Source organism: Actinia tenebrosa, unplaced genomic scaffold, assembly GCF_029948245.1.
Source record: "Actinia tenebrosa isolate PJP-AT-01 unplaced genomic scaffold, QUT_ActTen_1.0 PGA_scaffold9__36_contigs__length_13948895, whole genome shotgun sequence".
Classification (NCBI taxonomy): Eukaryota; Metazoa; Cnidaria; class Anthozoa; order Actiniaria; family Actiniidae; genus Actinia; species Actinia tenebrosa.
The window spans coordinates 5883526-5900034 of NW_028292586.1; the positions used below are offsets into that span (position 1 = coordinate 5883526).

General features: G+C 38.2%; 1 protein-coding gene across 1 annotated transcript; it reads left to right on the forward strand.

Moving 5' to 3' along the window:
- Positions 1 to 338: 338 nt before the first annotated feature.
- On the forward strand, positions 339 to 14849 carry LOC116289011 (uncharacterized). Its single transcript, XM_031695882.2, has 12 exons — positions 339 to 1554; positions 2789 to 2956; positions 3678 to 3833; positions 4582 to 4794; positions 5281 to 5958; positions 6765 to 6911; positions 7319 to 7607; positions 8444 to 9213; positions 9697 to 9954; positions 10681 to 10851; positions 11392 to 12647; positions 13374 to 14849. Exons 1-12 carry the CDS (start codon positions 564 to 566, stop codon positions 13887 to 13889), a joined length of 5613 nt encoding a protein of 1870 aa, XP_031551742.2. The 5' UTR covers positions 339 to 563; the 3' UTR covers positions 13890 to 14849.
- Positions 14850 to 16509: the final 1660 nt, after the last annotated feature.

The window sequence follows — 16509 nt, forward strand, 5'->3', positions numbered from 1 at the left end:
CAGAGGTTAACATTGTTGATATCAAGAAAAACTAATTGTCTTGTGCTATTAAAAAAACGCCATCCCTCAAGAAATCTTTGTTTGTCTTGAACTTATAGAAATCTTTACCTCTGACAGACGGCGTCCAAGAAAATATTTCGTTTCTTTAATGATTTTAATTTATCTTTTGAGATCAGATTATTATTTTATCTGGTTTTTGAGATTAGCGGTGTTATGTAGCAGAAGTCTTTTGTTTTTGAAGTTGCATTACTAAGTAAATGACAAAATGTTTAAAGTATATTCTGTCCGTTACGTTATACGGTGAATTTAAATTGATTAAAGGGATGTGTCTCCATGACAACCAGCATAACAACGCAAGCCAATGAAGAGTGAAGTACTCGCGTGCCTTGTTCTCTAATAAACCGTACTTTTGTGTGAACTCCGTTTGAATTAATAATTTCGATTCAGCTGATAAACTACAAAGAAGGATTCCTCTACTCTCTGGAAGGATCAGCTGTAGAAATCAAAGGCCTATACTTCGCGGCGAGAGGACGAAGATCGTTTGTTGACTTGCAGAAGTCAGTATGTTTAGCCTTGTAGTCGTGGTAGTTGCTCTCCTTGGGACCAAGAATGTCATAGCTGAATGTTTCGACGGTCCAGAAGCAAAAAGTGAACATATAGTTTGTATTCCCGGCCACTGGGACATCGCTAAGCTCCACAATGCTAGGATCACTGCTACAAGTACTTGTGGAACTCCGCCAGAGACTTACTGCAGACTAAAGCCGATGAATGGTTGCTTCAAATGCAACAGTTCGAATAGTGACGACAGTCATCCCGCGAAATACATCGTTGATAAGAGTACGAGCCCGACAAAGTGGTGGCAATCAGAAACTTGGTGGAAATGGCACCAAACTCACCCAACAGAAAGCTTACAAGTCAACATCACTTTGAGCTTTAGTAAGAGTTTCGATATGACTGGTCTACTGGCGTTAACCTTCGAGTCACCTCGTCCACTTCAAATGATTTTGGAGAAGTCCAGTGATTGGGGCCGATCGTGGATAACTTTACAGTACTATGCTTCAAATTGTGAGCAACGTTTCAATATGGAAACTACTGATCCACTAGAAATGAGATTAAACGATTCTAAACCATTTTGCACTGAAAAATATAGCTTGATCTCGCCCCAGAGAGGTGGGAAAGTGTTCTTCGACTTCAAAACCCGTTATGACGAAGAGGCAGACTTTTTTCATCCATTTATTCAAGAATACCTTCACACTACTGACTTGAGAATTCGTCTAGAGTATCCCGGTACTAACGGGTTGGAAAATGGTGGAAAAACAGAGGATATTTTAAATCAGTTCTACTATGCTATATCTGATCTCAGTATTATAGGCCGATGCAAGTGCTATGGCCATGCACGATACTGTGATTATGGTAACAATTCTATTTCTAATACTACGAAATGCGAGTGCTTGCATAATACTGATGGGTTTGATTGTGAACGATGTCTACCTCTTTATAACAACCGTACTTGGCAGCCCGCTACCTCCAAATACGAACCAAATCCTTGTGAAAGTAAGTAAAATAAAAATATAATAATTTACAGCGACGACACTCGCACCATGAACACTTCAAGATTTCGTAACTTTCGTAAAATACATGCTGTAAATCATACCAATCGAGATCAGATTTATGTTGATCACTCGTTGTGAACTCAATACCTATTTTAATAAGTTAGAAACAGTAAAAAGTTAAGGATATAAAAATAACCTGAAAATAAATAAGTTTTCACGGTTCGAGTATCTCACTGTAATAACAAATTCACTTCACAAAACTTTGCGACATTTTATAATCTTATCCCGATAACAAATCTTCAAATTCTTTTCATATCTTCATAGCTTTAATCTATATTAATTTTCTAAGGTAAAAAACTCTCGGTCATTCGTAGATTTTAATATCGCTCATATTTTAGAAGATTTTTCATGTTTGTTCAAATGTTCCAAACATCTGGCGTACTTTACTTTTTTTGACGTTTATTTTCAAACGTTGACAGCTGATATAGATAATATCCCACGTTATCCCACATTTGTCTTTTCCACCCTCAAATTTATTCCTTTATTTCACATCTCAAAACTTTTAATTCATTATATTACATACTCTCACTAATAGAGCTTTTGTTGTGCTTTATTTAAACACAAGAAAACGAAACTTTAACCCTGGACTCAATATATTTTGCTTTAATTTGTTTTTTTTTCGCTCGATGATGTAAAGAAGACCTGTCAAAGTAATTGGCCACAAATCTTCAAAATGCTAAACAGATACCGGGGTCAATGATATAAGTGACTTAATTGTACCCCTATAAATGATAGTAATGATATATTGAAATTCTATTCCATTATATGGCGTAAAATATCAAAATATGAAAATCAAAAAATGCAAAAAATTTTTTAAATTTTTGAATGAAATAATCGTGTGAAAGGAAATTCTAGTCTTTCCTTTCCTTTTGAAATAATAAAATAACCTTTAGTACCCTAAAAAAGTGAAGGGTGCTTGGATTGAAATAGATAGCAAATTTTATAGAAAATTTATTGAATATCAACAACAGGATTTACTGTACCAATGGACTACCAAAATTTTGTCTTTGGTGACTAAGTTTTTAATGTAAGTTTCCAGTTGCCTATATCTCTTTTAAATCCTTAGTTCTATTGCCACAGGTATCCCAGCTAAAAAAAGGGTATCCCCGTTCTCTAAAAATATAAAACAACCAACCAGTCTTGTTACTTGATGTAGTTTTGTGATATTTTACCAGGATGTGAATGTAATGATCATGCAGATGCATGTGCATTCAACAAAGATCTTGGTTTTGGTGTGTGTGAAGACTGTAAGCACAACACGGCTGGGTATTTCTGTCATGAGTGTCAGGACAAGTTCTACCGCAACACTAGTCTACCTTTAAACCATCCTCTGGTGTGTCCAGGTAAGACAAACATTTTTTTTTTGAAAAAGAAGTAAAAATGGTGTTCATTGTTAATGACTAATGACCGCTAAACAAGCAACTTCTTAATGAATTAACTTTTGTATCATAAGTAAAATACCTTTGATTTTAAAGCCCAATTATTTCTAATAAAATTAATAATAATGAAATTCTAGTAGAAGTTGTAGTTGCTCCCGGGGGTACTCCCATATATGGACTATACGGGAATGATCTGCTGAACAGGGTATGGTTTTTGAGCTTCTTGTCATAAACAGGGTATGTAATTTCACTCAAGTTCCAAGTTCTTCCTGAGTTTCCTGTCATATTCAGGGATTCTACTTTCATAAACTGGTCATTATGGTCGTAAAAAAACGATAGCGAGATGATATGATAATTGAAACAGGAACTCAGTGCAATTGATTATATCTTTTGTCATAAACAGGGTCCACAAGATTGAGTTTTTTTGTCATAAACAGGGTACCCCTTTCAGAATCCCAGCGGAACACCCCTACCCAAATCCTGGCGGAGTACCCCCCAGGTAGTTGCTATGCTAACGCAACCTTTGCTTACAAACTCTCCCTAATCCTTTAAAGTTCTTTTTCTTTGAAATGCAGTTTGATAAAGTACACAAAAAAGGAAGACAATTTTACATTGTTGTTTTAGGAAAATTCAAAGCTTCTGATATGTGTTAAACATTTCCCTTGATTGTTATTTTCTCTTTTAGCATGTGACTGTTACATGGAAGGCATCATAAACAATGGAACTTGTAACCAAACCAATGGGCAGTGTGAGTGTCGGCATAATGTAACTGGACGACAGTGTGACAGATGCGTTGACACTTACTATGGATATACAAATGATCCGCAAGGACATTGTACAGGTAACATTTAACCTATACACCAGTTAGCATTAATAGATGCATACCAGTGTTTTTGAAGACCAAAGACTTATTTGCAGAGGCTTAGTCGCCTTTATAAGTCGGCTTTTCACAGATACCATTAAAAGGCTGTGAAATTTCAAAACATTGGTAATGTTTCAAATATTTGTAATACACAAATCAGGTATTTTGTGGGTTTTCATTGACAAGCCCTAACACGATTTTGTTGTCACACAGTTATTTGTTCACATCTTAAGCCATCACGATGTTTCTCTTGCTTTATTTGCCTTAACATTCATATAAAACTTTCTATCTTGACACAAAATTTTTTCCCCCTTTTTGACAGTATATTTAATGTCTCATCCTTCATAGATAAGGCTTTATAGTGTATTTGATATGTAGGTGATCCTCAGTAGCTGAAGCTTAGAGCGTCGGTGAAACTATTGGATACCTTTTGACCAATCATTACACATTCTAGAATAAAGTTATTTTTATAAAAAGGTTGTAGTTAACGACTAGTTTTGGAACTAGTTTGGACTGCGTCAGTGTTTTTTAGTTGAAACAAGTGTGTTGTAGTAGATAATTTTATCACAGTAAGCAGGAAAGGTAGTAGACTGACGTTTCGAACGTTAGTCCTTCGTCGGAGTCAAGGATTAGAATTGATAGAATTATCTACTACGACACATTTATAAAAAGATTGATTATTAATAATTTATACCAATTCTTACGTTATTATGTTGTTTATTTACAGCATGTAAATGTGTGGAGACAGGGACAGTAAATGGATCCCTCAACTGTGAACAAGTCACAGGCCAGTGTCATTGTAAACCTAACATTGACCAGCGAATGTGCTCAAGATGTAAAGATGGTTATTATAAGTTCCCCAAAAATATTTCTGAAGATTGCCTGAGGTGTGATTGTGACTATGGTGGTTCGACATCAGGATTATGTAACAAAATATATGGTAATGTGATCAATGCTCATAGACATTGTCTGGATTTGAGCAAACATGGTGCATTATGGTCTAGCTTGGGTATGAACAACACCATATAAGATGAACAAATGCTAGATCACAATGCACCTTGTTTACCAACTCAGAAAAAGGTCTTTGTTTAAATTAACTAGTGCTGTCCTTTATTACCTCTGGATTTCAGCAAAAGTGGTTTCGACTTGAAAATAGCATATGTGGAAAAAAAGGATTTTTTGGCAGTCAAGGGAGGAAAAAAATACAATGTATGGAAAAATATTACTTAACATTAATTTGTTTCTACAATATCTTGAAAAGTGGAATTTTATACCCTAAAATTCCTCTGACGTAATGTTCCTAAAAAAACGTCCTTTAACATTATGTACTAATTGTAGAATAAAAAAGATTGGTAAATTTAAAAGTAGAATTGAATTTATGCTTTTAAACCAGGGTTCTGAATTTATTGCTTTCTACATTTTCTAGGAACTTGTGAATGCAGGAGAAATATCCAGGGTACTCGCTGTACATTAGTACCTCAAGGGTACTATACTGGCAGTTTAACCCACTTTAAAATAGAAGCCGAGCAATCAGAGGGTACCTACCAGTACACTGCAAACACTGAAGACCTAAACAAGTACTTCACTGGGACAGGTTATGCCAAGATCTCCAGCAAACAGTTTGTTAATTTGAATTTCAAGAGTAATACAACATTTAAGGGATATGCTGTTTTAAGGTATACATCTGCGGCGGACAGTATTGGTGACCTGCAGATGAAGATAGTGGGTAAAGATACTGTTGGTTGCGCAGCTTTTACAAGTAGTACTGAATCAATCAGAGGTCTTCAAAAGGGTAACGGCACAGCGTGGAGGTCAAATAGTGTTATCGATATCTGCAAAGGTCAAGAATATAGCTTCAATGTTTCATTTACTACTGTGATGGATTCATCAATTCAGCTGGACTCCTTGATACTGCTTCCTCTGATAAATGAAACCAAGATATACGATATAGCTTCAAAAGAGGGTCACGCTCATGGAATTGACGCAAGCACCATTCATGGTTGCTGGGTAAATGCAACATCCATAGTTGCTACAAATCAAAGTCTACCAGTTTGTGAAAATGTCACATTCTCTGTAATGACAGAAGTTCTGGATGGAGCACTGCGTAAGTGGACACATTTTTACTCAATGAATAATTGCAATGTAATATTTCAAACACGCAAGAGAGTTCTTCCTCCGATTTCCAAACACCGAAAAGTGAGTTGAAAAATCGAGGCGCAGCCGAGTTTTTTTAACTGACTTTGAGGTGTTTGGAAATCGGAGGAAGAACTCTCTCAAGTGTTTGATATTACTTCTCAAACTCATGAATATTTCTTGGAGAAAATCAAAGAAAAAGTTTACGAAATTTAATGCAAATTAAGAACCCATTTCCAAACCACCGTCACAGTAGTGATTTGCTTTGTTTTCTCCTCATTAAATATTCATGAGTATGAGAATTATATTTCCTATCTTGTAAAATCAACTTTGAAATTCCATTAATTTAAATAGTTTTGAATTCTCTGTTCTATAGGATTAGCCTTCATTTTGTATTTAATATTCTTGCGTTCCTGTAAAAGTCTGTGAAATTTCAAAGCGTTTGTGTCATTGAAGCTGTACATGCTTTACTTTACTGTTTTTATATTCACAAATATTCACACACCAAAATGAGGCTAATGCTGTATAAACGAGTCTGTAATCAAGGAACGCTAGTATTTGACTAATTCAGGGACAGTCTATTCGCTGATATGCTACAAGTTTGTTGGCCACTGGTTATTCAGCGCTGTGGAGCACCCCAAAAAGTGGGGGGCTAAGATTGAGACTAGTATGGGAAAAGGGAAAAAGGTGGGGGATGTAACCCCCCTGCCCCACCCCTTCTGCAGCCCCTGTTATTAAGTGAGGCAAATATTCATACTGCCATTGTTTTCTTCACAGCCTGTCAGTGTAACAGTGTCGGGTCAATACCAAACACCTTCTGTGACAAGCAAGGAGGCCAGTGTCAATGTAAGCCTGGCGTGACGGGACAATCATGTGACCAGTGTATGCCAGGATACTACAACTTTACATCTGAAGGCTGCACAGGTAAGAGAGACTCATTTAGTAGACTAGTGTTGAGCTATTCAGTGAAAAAGAAAAACCTTGATTATATTCATTCACTGCCGAGCCTCATGGTATATTGACATTTCTTAGATTATAGTTTTTTCTGTGCGCCCTTTACATTTCAAAACTCTTACAGCTGTTTTTGCATGAACGCTGTTATTCGATTGAATTAGACAGGATTAAACATTTTGTTTTTGTTTATAAAAAATATTTTCCTCCCTTTCAGCCTTCGAGAGCCCCCTCCCCACCTTGATTATAAGTACACCCCAAAACCCTTAAAATATGTGTATAATAAGAGCTTGTAATTGGGATCTACAGGAATACTGTATTACGTTTTGAAATAGGTACCCAGAACCTTTAAACTAAGCATGTTTGTTTTTCTATTCAAGCTTGCGACTGCAGTTCTCTTGGGTCACATCATTTAGTTTGTGATGCAGTCACTGGTCAGTGCCCCTGTAGACCTGGCGTCATCACCAGAGCCTGTAGCAGGTGCAACCACACATACTATGGCTTTAATACTGGTAAGGGATGCGTGGAATGCAAGTGCAATGCAAGTGGCTCTGCCGACATGCAGTGTGATGGTGATACAGGAAAGTGTCCTTGTAAGAACAGTACTAGAGGTGACAAATGCGATGAGTGTAATCATGGCTTTTATAACTACACGTCAACAGGATGCCAGTAAGTACTTATCCTTCACACACCCTCCATGTGGGGAGGAATGTGACAGTGATTCTACAGATTAGCTTCTCATCTGCCATACCCATTAAGAAATATTTTTTTTCATTAATAAATTATTTATTAATTTTGGTGGATGGCATGGGTGGCGCAGTGGTCTAGGTTCGAGCCCCGGCTCAGACTGGATCATAGTTTGATTGACATGTTGTTCTCTCCCTTGCCACAAAAGTTTTCTCTGGGTTCTCCGGTTTCCTTCCTCCATAAAAATCAACATGTGAGTTGAGTGATGTATGTTGTATAAAAATATAGAATGTAGTGGTAGTGCTTGTGGAGTGAACCTCACAGAAGAGCCCTGTACTGGGAGTGATAGTTGTAATAGTTTTAATCTAAGTTTAAATCAGAATTTCTTTTGTGGAGGGAGAAAAACTTGTCAGATAATCAAGGGTGGTGTAGTGGTAAAAAACTCCTCTCTTACCTCTAGAGTATCTAGTTTAGATTCCTGGACCCCTCATCACATGTAAGTAGAGTTTGTTGGGGCTCTCCATTGATTTGAATTATCTGTGGCCTGACTTTGAACAGCTCTGGGGTTATTTCAGGGTTCAATGAAGATGGTCAATCCTCTAACCACGAGATCAGCTTATAATTGTCATATGACTAATGATGGAAATGTGAAGATGAAAGATTCACAGGACTTTCTTGTGAACTCTGTGGAGAAGAACAGTTTTGAACAGTTCAGAGGTTGTTTCAGGGTTTAATGAAGGTGGTCCATCCTCTAAGCACAGACCAGCATTTGATAATTATAATAATTTTGACTAATGCATATTTTATGTTATTCTTAGATCTTGCAACTGTGATCAAGCAGGGTCTAGTACTCTACAGTGTCATCTAGAAACTGGTGAATGCACCTGCAAGAAGAATGTATTGGGCTTCAAATGTGATGAGTGCAAACCTAGCACATACAATAGAGATGTGAACAACCCACATGGCTGTACTCCTTGCTTCTGTTTTGATAGATCTGGAAACTGCAGCTCTGCGAAAGGCTTTGTTAAAAGCTTCATTACATCTTCTCCAGGTTCAGACGATGGATGGGCTCTTGGAGAAAGACAAGGCATCTCAAAATTCGAACAAGATGCACAAAAACTCTCCTTGAGATTTAGCCCCCCTGCACGACAGTCACTTACCCTTCCAGAAGATTTCAAGAGATATCATCTCAGATCTTATGGTGAACTAATCACTTTCAATCTGACTTACACTGGTGCGAGCAGTGTCAAAGCAAACTGGTCTCTCAATGTTGAATCAAGAATAGGAATAACAATAAGTTTTCCTCTACAACCTCCTTCTTCTATTAATATTACTTATTATTATGTACGTCTTCATGAAGCTTATGCATCGACCATGGTCAGTGCAAGGCAATTACAAAAAGCGTTGTCGGACATTTTCACAATGAAGATCGTTGGGGAATTTTATACAAATGGGAGTTTAACCCTGTCAGAAGCAAAGCTGCATATGGCAGTTCAAGGAACAATAGGAGAGCCTGCTGGAAATGTTGAAAACTGTACTTGCCAAGATGAAAAATTCACAGGACTTTCGTGTGAACTTTGTGGAGAAGGTCTGTTTTATTTATTCTTTATTTTATGTCATTGTTTTATCCATTGATCTAAACTAGTTCCTCTATTTCAAAACTCCACCATTAACCAATCCATGCTTACGTCCATCCAACAATCGATCCAACCAATATCCATACATCCACCCACCAACTCACCTATCTATCTATCCACCAACACACCTATCTTTCCGCCCACCCACCCACCTATCTATCCACCCACCAACCCACCTATCTATCCATCAAACAATCCATCTATCTATCCACCCACCCACCCACCCACCCACCCACCTAGCTATCTATCCACCCAAAAACTGATCGAACCAACCAACCAATATAAATTCATCCACCAACCCATTATTCTCTTCTTTTTTATTCTTTTCTCATTCCACTATCTTTGTTCCCACATATTTTTATTTCGTTATCGTTCATTCCCTTCTTTTCTTTCCCTCTTCCCAACATTACTGATCTAGTTTCGTACTTCCTCAGGTTACACACGTATTAGTTCTGCGCCAGCACACAACACATCCAGATTTTCATATGGCTGTGAACTATGTAGCTGCACTAACAGATCCATAGAATGTGATCCAGAAAATGGCACGTGTAAAAACTGTAGGATTGGTACTGAGGGAAATAAGTGTGAACTCTGTGAACCTAATGTTGACAACAGCACAGACACTGACTGTACTCGGTGTTTCCCAGGGTACTATGGACTTTATCTGCAAGGAAATCCTAGGGGATGTTCACGTAAGTTGCCTCTTAAGGCCCTGTTACATGCATCGGAACTTTTGGCTGAAACTTGTGTGCCACCATGCGTTGCGAAAAACGTTTTACGGCGCAATATTTTCGTGAAAGCACTCTCATCTGCCTCGTTTATGTTACCTGCTTGCTTGCAATATTGGGCTCTGATTGGATTGTTCACTGGGACATGTAGAAGAAAGTTTCAAGAAGCGTGCACACGGCGCAATATTGCACCTGTTTTCTTGAACTTCGTCATCACTTTCACTCTGATTAGTCATCTTTCATCCCCTTTATCATCATCATCAGATTTACCATCAGATTTACCATCAGATTTACCATCAGATTTACCATCAGATTTACCATCAGATTTACCATCAGATTTACCATCAGACTTACCATCAGATTTACCATCAGATTTACCATCAGATTTACCATCATCACAATCATTACCATTATTATCAGTACCATCATCATCGCGATGATTATCATTATTTGTTAAATCATCATCATATAATCACTAGCAGGAGCTCGACATAATGACTGCCGTCACCACCATCGCCATCATGAATTCTCATCATTTATCATTACTAACTTCATAAGTTATTATGTAATCTTAGCCATCTTGCTATCATTTATTGCAGCACCATCCTTACTATTGATATATTTGCCATCATGATACCAACTTTTTTTTCACCTCCTGACGCTTTTAATACCTTTCTTTTCAACATTTAGCTTGTGGCTGCTTGGAGCCCAACACTTTGTACGGGAACCAGACGGTATGTCAAACTGGTCTTAACGCGTCTACTGATACTGGACAGTGTGTATGCAAAGCAGATATCACGGGTCGAACGTGCGACCGATGCCACGAAAATGCCTACAATGACAGTAAGGGACATTGCATAGGTGAGTCATGATTATAAACATGAATAAGGGCTTGGTCAGTAATTCACTCAGTTGGTCAGTCAGTCGGTCAATTTATCATTTGGTGATCCAGTCCACTCATTCAGTAGGGGAATCAAAAACTCAGTCCTTATGAGTTAGTTTGTCAGACGGACAGACAGACAGGCAGACGGATGGACGGACAGACACTTTCATACCGTCAATCAGTAGTCAATTACTCTGTCTGTCACTCAGACGTACAGACAGACAAAGCAGATAGACAGACAGACAGTAAATCGAATAACTAGATTACCCAAACAACTTGACTATGCACTATATACTCTTTCATGGGGTATCTTAATTCCATTCTCTTGTGATGACATCATCAAATGTACTTGCCTGAAAAGCATCAGTATCTCACTATGAAAATGTACGTGGATGATTGCGCACGTGGTGGGGGCTGAGGAGGGGATTAATTGCCCCTCATTGAAGGCTGGTATTGAGATTCATTCAGCTGACTAATATCAATCAATTGACCTTTTAATTTATTTGTTGTTCACACAGATTGTCCAGAATGCTACCGGCTGTTGCAAGTATTTGTGCACGACTTGAGGACAAACATCACTGGTCTTGTGAATTCTACGAACCGCGTGAGGAATGGACGGATTGGTGACGAAACGTTTGCCAAGAGGCTCGAGACTTCAAAGAACAATGTCCGACAACTGGTCCTAAAAGCCCAGAACTCTACAGGCGTCGAGAAAGAACTACACGACGAGCTTGTCAATCTAAATAAAAGCTTGGACTACATGGAGAGTGTACTGAAAGGGGAAGTGACGTCAGGGGTGACGTCAGTAGAAGGCGTGGCTACCAAGGCTTCTAAGGAAAGGAACACGACTGAGGAATTGATGAAGGTGACACAGACTTTGGTCATACAAGCTTACAGGCTTCTGAGCTCTAGCATTTCTATGATTACTAACCAAACGAAAGATACAGAAGGATATCTTGCGGGACTAGTTCCCAGGTTTGGTACGTATGCTAATGAAGCCTCAACAATCTCAGCCAAGCAGAATGAGACTGGGCAAGACATCTTACGGAAAACTCTGACCGCTGAGGGACTGGTGAGAGACGCTGATAGCATCTCCATAGCAACAGCATCTGATCATCAAGTTAATATAGAACTGATAAGAAGACTTAAGTTAGAAACAGAAGCTGTTAAGGAACTTGGTGTGAGGGTGAATGATAGCGCGTATGCGGTGTTCGCTAACACGTCAGTGGTTCTCTCCAATGCACAGCGTGCTTTAAGGGATGTTAATTCGCTGAAACCGGACAACAGCCTTGCTGTACAGCAGATCCTAAATAATGCCACAAAACTCGTCGATAATGCAACCCAAGCGGTACAAGTCGTCAAAGAACTTTACCAGAATCATTCTACCTTAATATCAAATGTAGAAAAAGCTGTTCGAGATACCAAGGTGCTTATATCTAGGGTGACTTCCATGGATGGAGGAGCAACAGCAATGCTTGCCGAAGCCCGTAGAGCCGAGGCAGAAGCGCAAGCAGCAGTTGACTTATCTAATAAGACCCACGAAGACATGAAAGAGATGTTGCAGATCTTGAATGATTTCGAGACAAAAGCAAATGAATCGAAGTATTTAGCGCAGCACGCGCTTGAGAAGTCTAAACAAGCTAATGAGACAAGTAATTATGCTATAGAATATTCCCAGAACATAAGTGCTTCGATTCAGGCAGCATTGGATATAGCTACTGATGGTCTGGAAATGGCAAGGAAAGTGCAGAACCTATCAAAGGAAGAAAATAAGGTAAGACATAGTGACTGTAAAACGTATATATAACACTCAGACTTTTGCTCGACTTGTCTCGAGTTCCAAATTACCTCTGTGTTCCTTGATTACAGACTCATTTACTCAGGGTTAGCCTCGAATCAGTGTCTAAATATTCAAAAATACCAAATCTAATATAAAGAATGCACAACTTCAAAAATATGAAGACCTCGAAATTCCACGGACCTTGACTGGAACACTTGAATATTCTGCACAAAATGCTAGCGCTAACCCTGAGCAACAGGCAACTCAGTCCAGTATGAAAAAGAGTTACTAACAGGGCGTTTAAATTATGGCGACGCCCTTGTGCACTTTCTTTCGTTCAGTTGATTACAAGGGCGGATCCATGGGGGGGGGGGGGGGGGGGAGCCCCCCCGCCCCTTCAGCAGAAAAAAACGATGTTTTTTTATATTGTTTTCCGTTGTGTTGACGGAAAAAACTCATTTAGTCCCCCCTAAACTCAATTAGCCCCCCCCTAAAATTTTGGCTGGATCCGCCCTTGGATTAGCACCCATTGTTTTACAATTCTCATTAGGGAATACGAATTTAAATAAGAAAGAACCTTCGCGAAGCATCTTGGTAGTGGGAGTCAAATGACGCAAACGTCTTGTTTGTGGGCGCACTAGCGTTTTTCCTCTGAGCCCTGTGTTTGTGTCGCGTGAGGCCAGTTCTTAGATTCATAAATGTTTTTTATCTTGTTTCCAGATCGTCTCAGCTGTGTTTTCTCAAGCCATTGTTCTCCAAGGTAACGCCGATTCAAGCACCCATACTCCAGAAATACTTATCTCAAAGAATACAAGCACATCAAATATTGGTCAAATCATCAAACAGCCAATCAAATCCTGTGAAGAAAACTATTCACGAAGTGCGGATTTTGCCAAGAAGGAAAGTGAGGTAGCTCGTGTTACATCCGAACAAGCTAGCCAGGGCATTAACAGTGCTAAAAATGGCGTGGACAGAATCTTGTCAGAGATTCCACACCTTCAGCAAGTAAACGCCACACGACTGTCTGAGCTGCAGGAAGAAATAAAACGCTTACGTGAAAATTTCTCACAGAAAAATGTTCAGCAGTTGAATGCACAGCTCAAGGTCAAGAAAGACAAACAACAATCATTTATTGACGATTACAAGACGAAATTACAAGAACTAAGAACACAAGTGGAAGAAATGAAGCTGCTCAGAAGCTCGCTTAGTTCTGTCCCTCACCGAGGATGTACATAGTTTAATATCATTGCATAGAATTATTACTATTTTAAGGGAATCCCTTGACGTTGCTTGGCAACATCGTGTCGTTGCTTGGTAACTAAATTAGTTGCTTGGTAACTAAATTAGTTGCTTGGTAACTAAATTAGTTGCTTGGTAACTAAATTAGTTGCTTGGTAACTAAATTAGTTGCTTGGTAACTAAATTAGTTGCTTGGTAACTAAATTAGTTGCTTGGTAACTAAATTAGTTGCTTGGTAACTAAATTAGTTGCTTGGTAACATAATTAGTTGCTTGGTAACCAAATTACTTGCGTAGGTTACTTAGCAACTACAGACCCGCCGTTGAAAATGGATTCCCGGGTTCAAGTATGATTCAAGGATCTTATATTTGGAAAGAATAAGACCTTAGTGACGTCAATGAGGTTACCCTGGCAACTAGCTGATATAACGTCACGAAAAATTTTAATGATCTAAATTCACGCTACACGCTCGTACATGAACACTGTCTTTATAAATCAAATATTAGTGTGAAAAAAATGTATACATTATTGGTAAATATAAAAAAAATTTAGGATGTATAATTTACGATTAACAAGCGATTATTCAGTTAGCAAATATCTTAGCAAAGCTTCTTATTGCTATCTTTTTAAATCACTTCACTTTTTATAAGATTTACGAAAATATTTAATGTTTACAAATCGTGTTATTATTTTTCTATTACTTCTTTGCTGTATTTGGTTTGGCCTTTTTTGGCGATAGACCTCAACCAAAAATACTCGTGCACATCGCGCGATTAAGAATATTTACGATTCCTTTTTTGTACAGGAAAAAGTTTGAAAAAATCTTATCAATCTTTAGTAGAAAATAATAGAAGGAACACAACCTGTTTCCTCTCAGATAACTATTTGTCTATGTGTAATAATCAATATGTATATATTATAAAATCCTATGCTTGGTATAAAGTTTAAACTTCTCGAGTTATTTAGTATTTGGTATCAGGGCCCTTCTACTTGCAGCCCATACTGTCAATCACAGCACTACGCGGCGCTGGTCACCATATTTCTGTCAATAGCCCAGCGCAACCGTGACGTCTTAAAAAACGAAGACAAAGGCGGAATTCGGACAAACAAGTTACAAGTTTACTTTCAGCAAATAATTTTCACAGCCGATCGCAGTTGATCTTAGTTTACATGGGTTATTATTGTAACTTTAAGTAAAAATGATAAAATCGGTTCGTATAATCCTCGTAGCGGTTAAACAGAATGCAATGCCTGTCCGAATCTTTAAGCTATTTTTAGAATCAGTGCGCTGCGAGTTCAACACTGCGGTCCCAAGGGAGCACAGATAAGTATGTTGATTGGTCTTCCTGTGCAAACAAATAGTAAGGTTTTCGCAAAAAAAATAGCGTGAGCTCAAGTAAATATTAAAGATGGTGGAGTACAAAATTGCTCCTTTGTCACAACACTGCGGCAGTGGCTGACCCAGGGGTGTTTCCATGGAAACCCTCTTTTGGGAGATCTCGTTAAGCCTATCATGTTTTTAAGCTCAGTACAACGAATTTGAATCCCTCTTTTTTCTTACCAGCTTTTTCTGCATGGCGGCCATTTTGTAACCCCTCTCTCCGTTACTGTGCGGTGGTACTTGCCGCCCATATTACTATCATTGACAACACTGCGCTCGCACATGCCGCCCATATTACCGTAAAGTTTTCAATCAAAATCTGCCGTAACAATGCATATGGTTTGTGGTTGATTGAACTCTGTCGGACTTCAACTAAAAACCGCAGACAGGTGAGACAGCCAAGAAAAGCTAGTCTAGAGGCCAAGGTTAAGATTCCTAATGCATTCTAATATGGTGTAGTTGGTTCTAGACATTCACACTTCTGCTTCGCAATATGTGCTCACTGCTGAAAAACGAAAAAAAAAACCTGCTAAAAATCGCGAAGTTTTTGACAGATTTTCGAAGCGCTCTTACTCTTTAAAGACAGGGAACAAAGTATTTTTATCTAGTTTACATCAGTATTTGCATTCAATCTTTCTCTCTCATCTCTCGTGTAAAGTTTTTTTAAGTTCGATAGCTTTTTTTTCCTCATGGCAATGAGCGACAACACTAAATGACGCAAGGCTTTGTTTGAATCCGCGCTCAATTAGCTGGTAAAACAACCGAATTAGAAAACCTTTTGTCAAAGCTTCTTCTCTATTAAATTAGAACCACAAAAGGATTATCAAAATTACGATGCTTTACGCCAAATTTTCTCCTGTTTTGTGTTTTGTATCCCTTGTTTATTGTTCGAGTTTACAAAGTTTGCCGCCATTTTCAACTTCAGTTGAAGGAGGAGCTACAAATAGACATAAAAATATCAGCCAATCACAACACATTCTTTTAATTGACAACTTGACAGATCTTAAGTATGTTTACTAATTGGGATTAAAAAATTTTTACCGAAATAATTGATATTCTAAATGAAGAACTGATTTATAATTATCTTATGTAGACAATCCTAATACTATGCAACTTAGACTTATAACAAATCAAAATAATATTGATAGTCCTTAAAAGTATGAATTTAACTCGACGTCCAGAATAAGATCGAGCTTGACAGTTTATTTACACTCGCCAATACCAGCCCTTTAGCTA

Bases quoted from the DNA above. Each gene is read 5' to 3' on its own strand.
- LOC116289011 (XM_031695882.2), top strand. From the start codon at position 564: ATGTTTAGCCTTGTAGTCGTGGTAGTTGCTCTCCTTGGGACCAAGAAT. The intron at 4,795-5,280 runs GTAATGTGATCA...TACATTTTCTAG, and splicing joins ATTATGTAACAAAATATATG to GAACTTGTGAATGCAGGAGA. The intron at 7,608-8,443 runs GTAAGTACTTAT...TGTTATTCTTAG, and splicing joins TACACGTCAACAGGATGCCA to ATCTTGCAACTGTGATCAAG.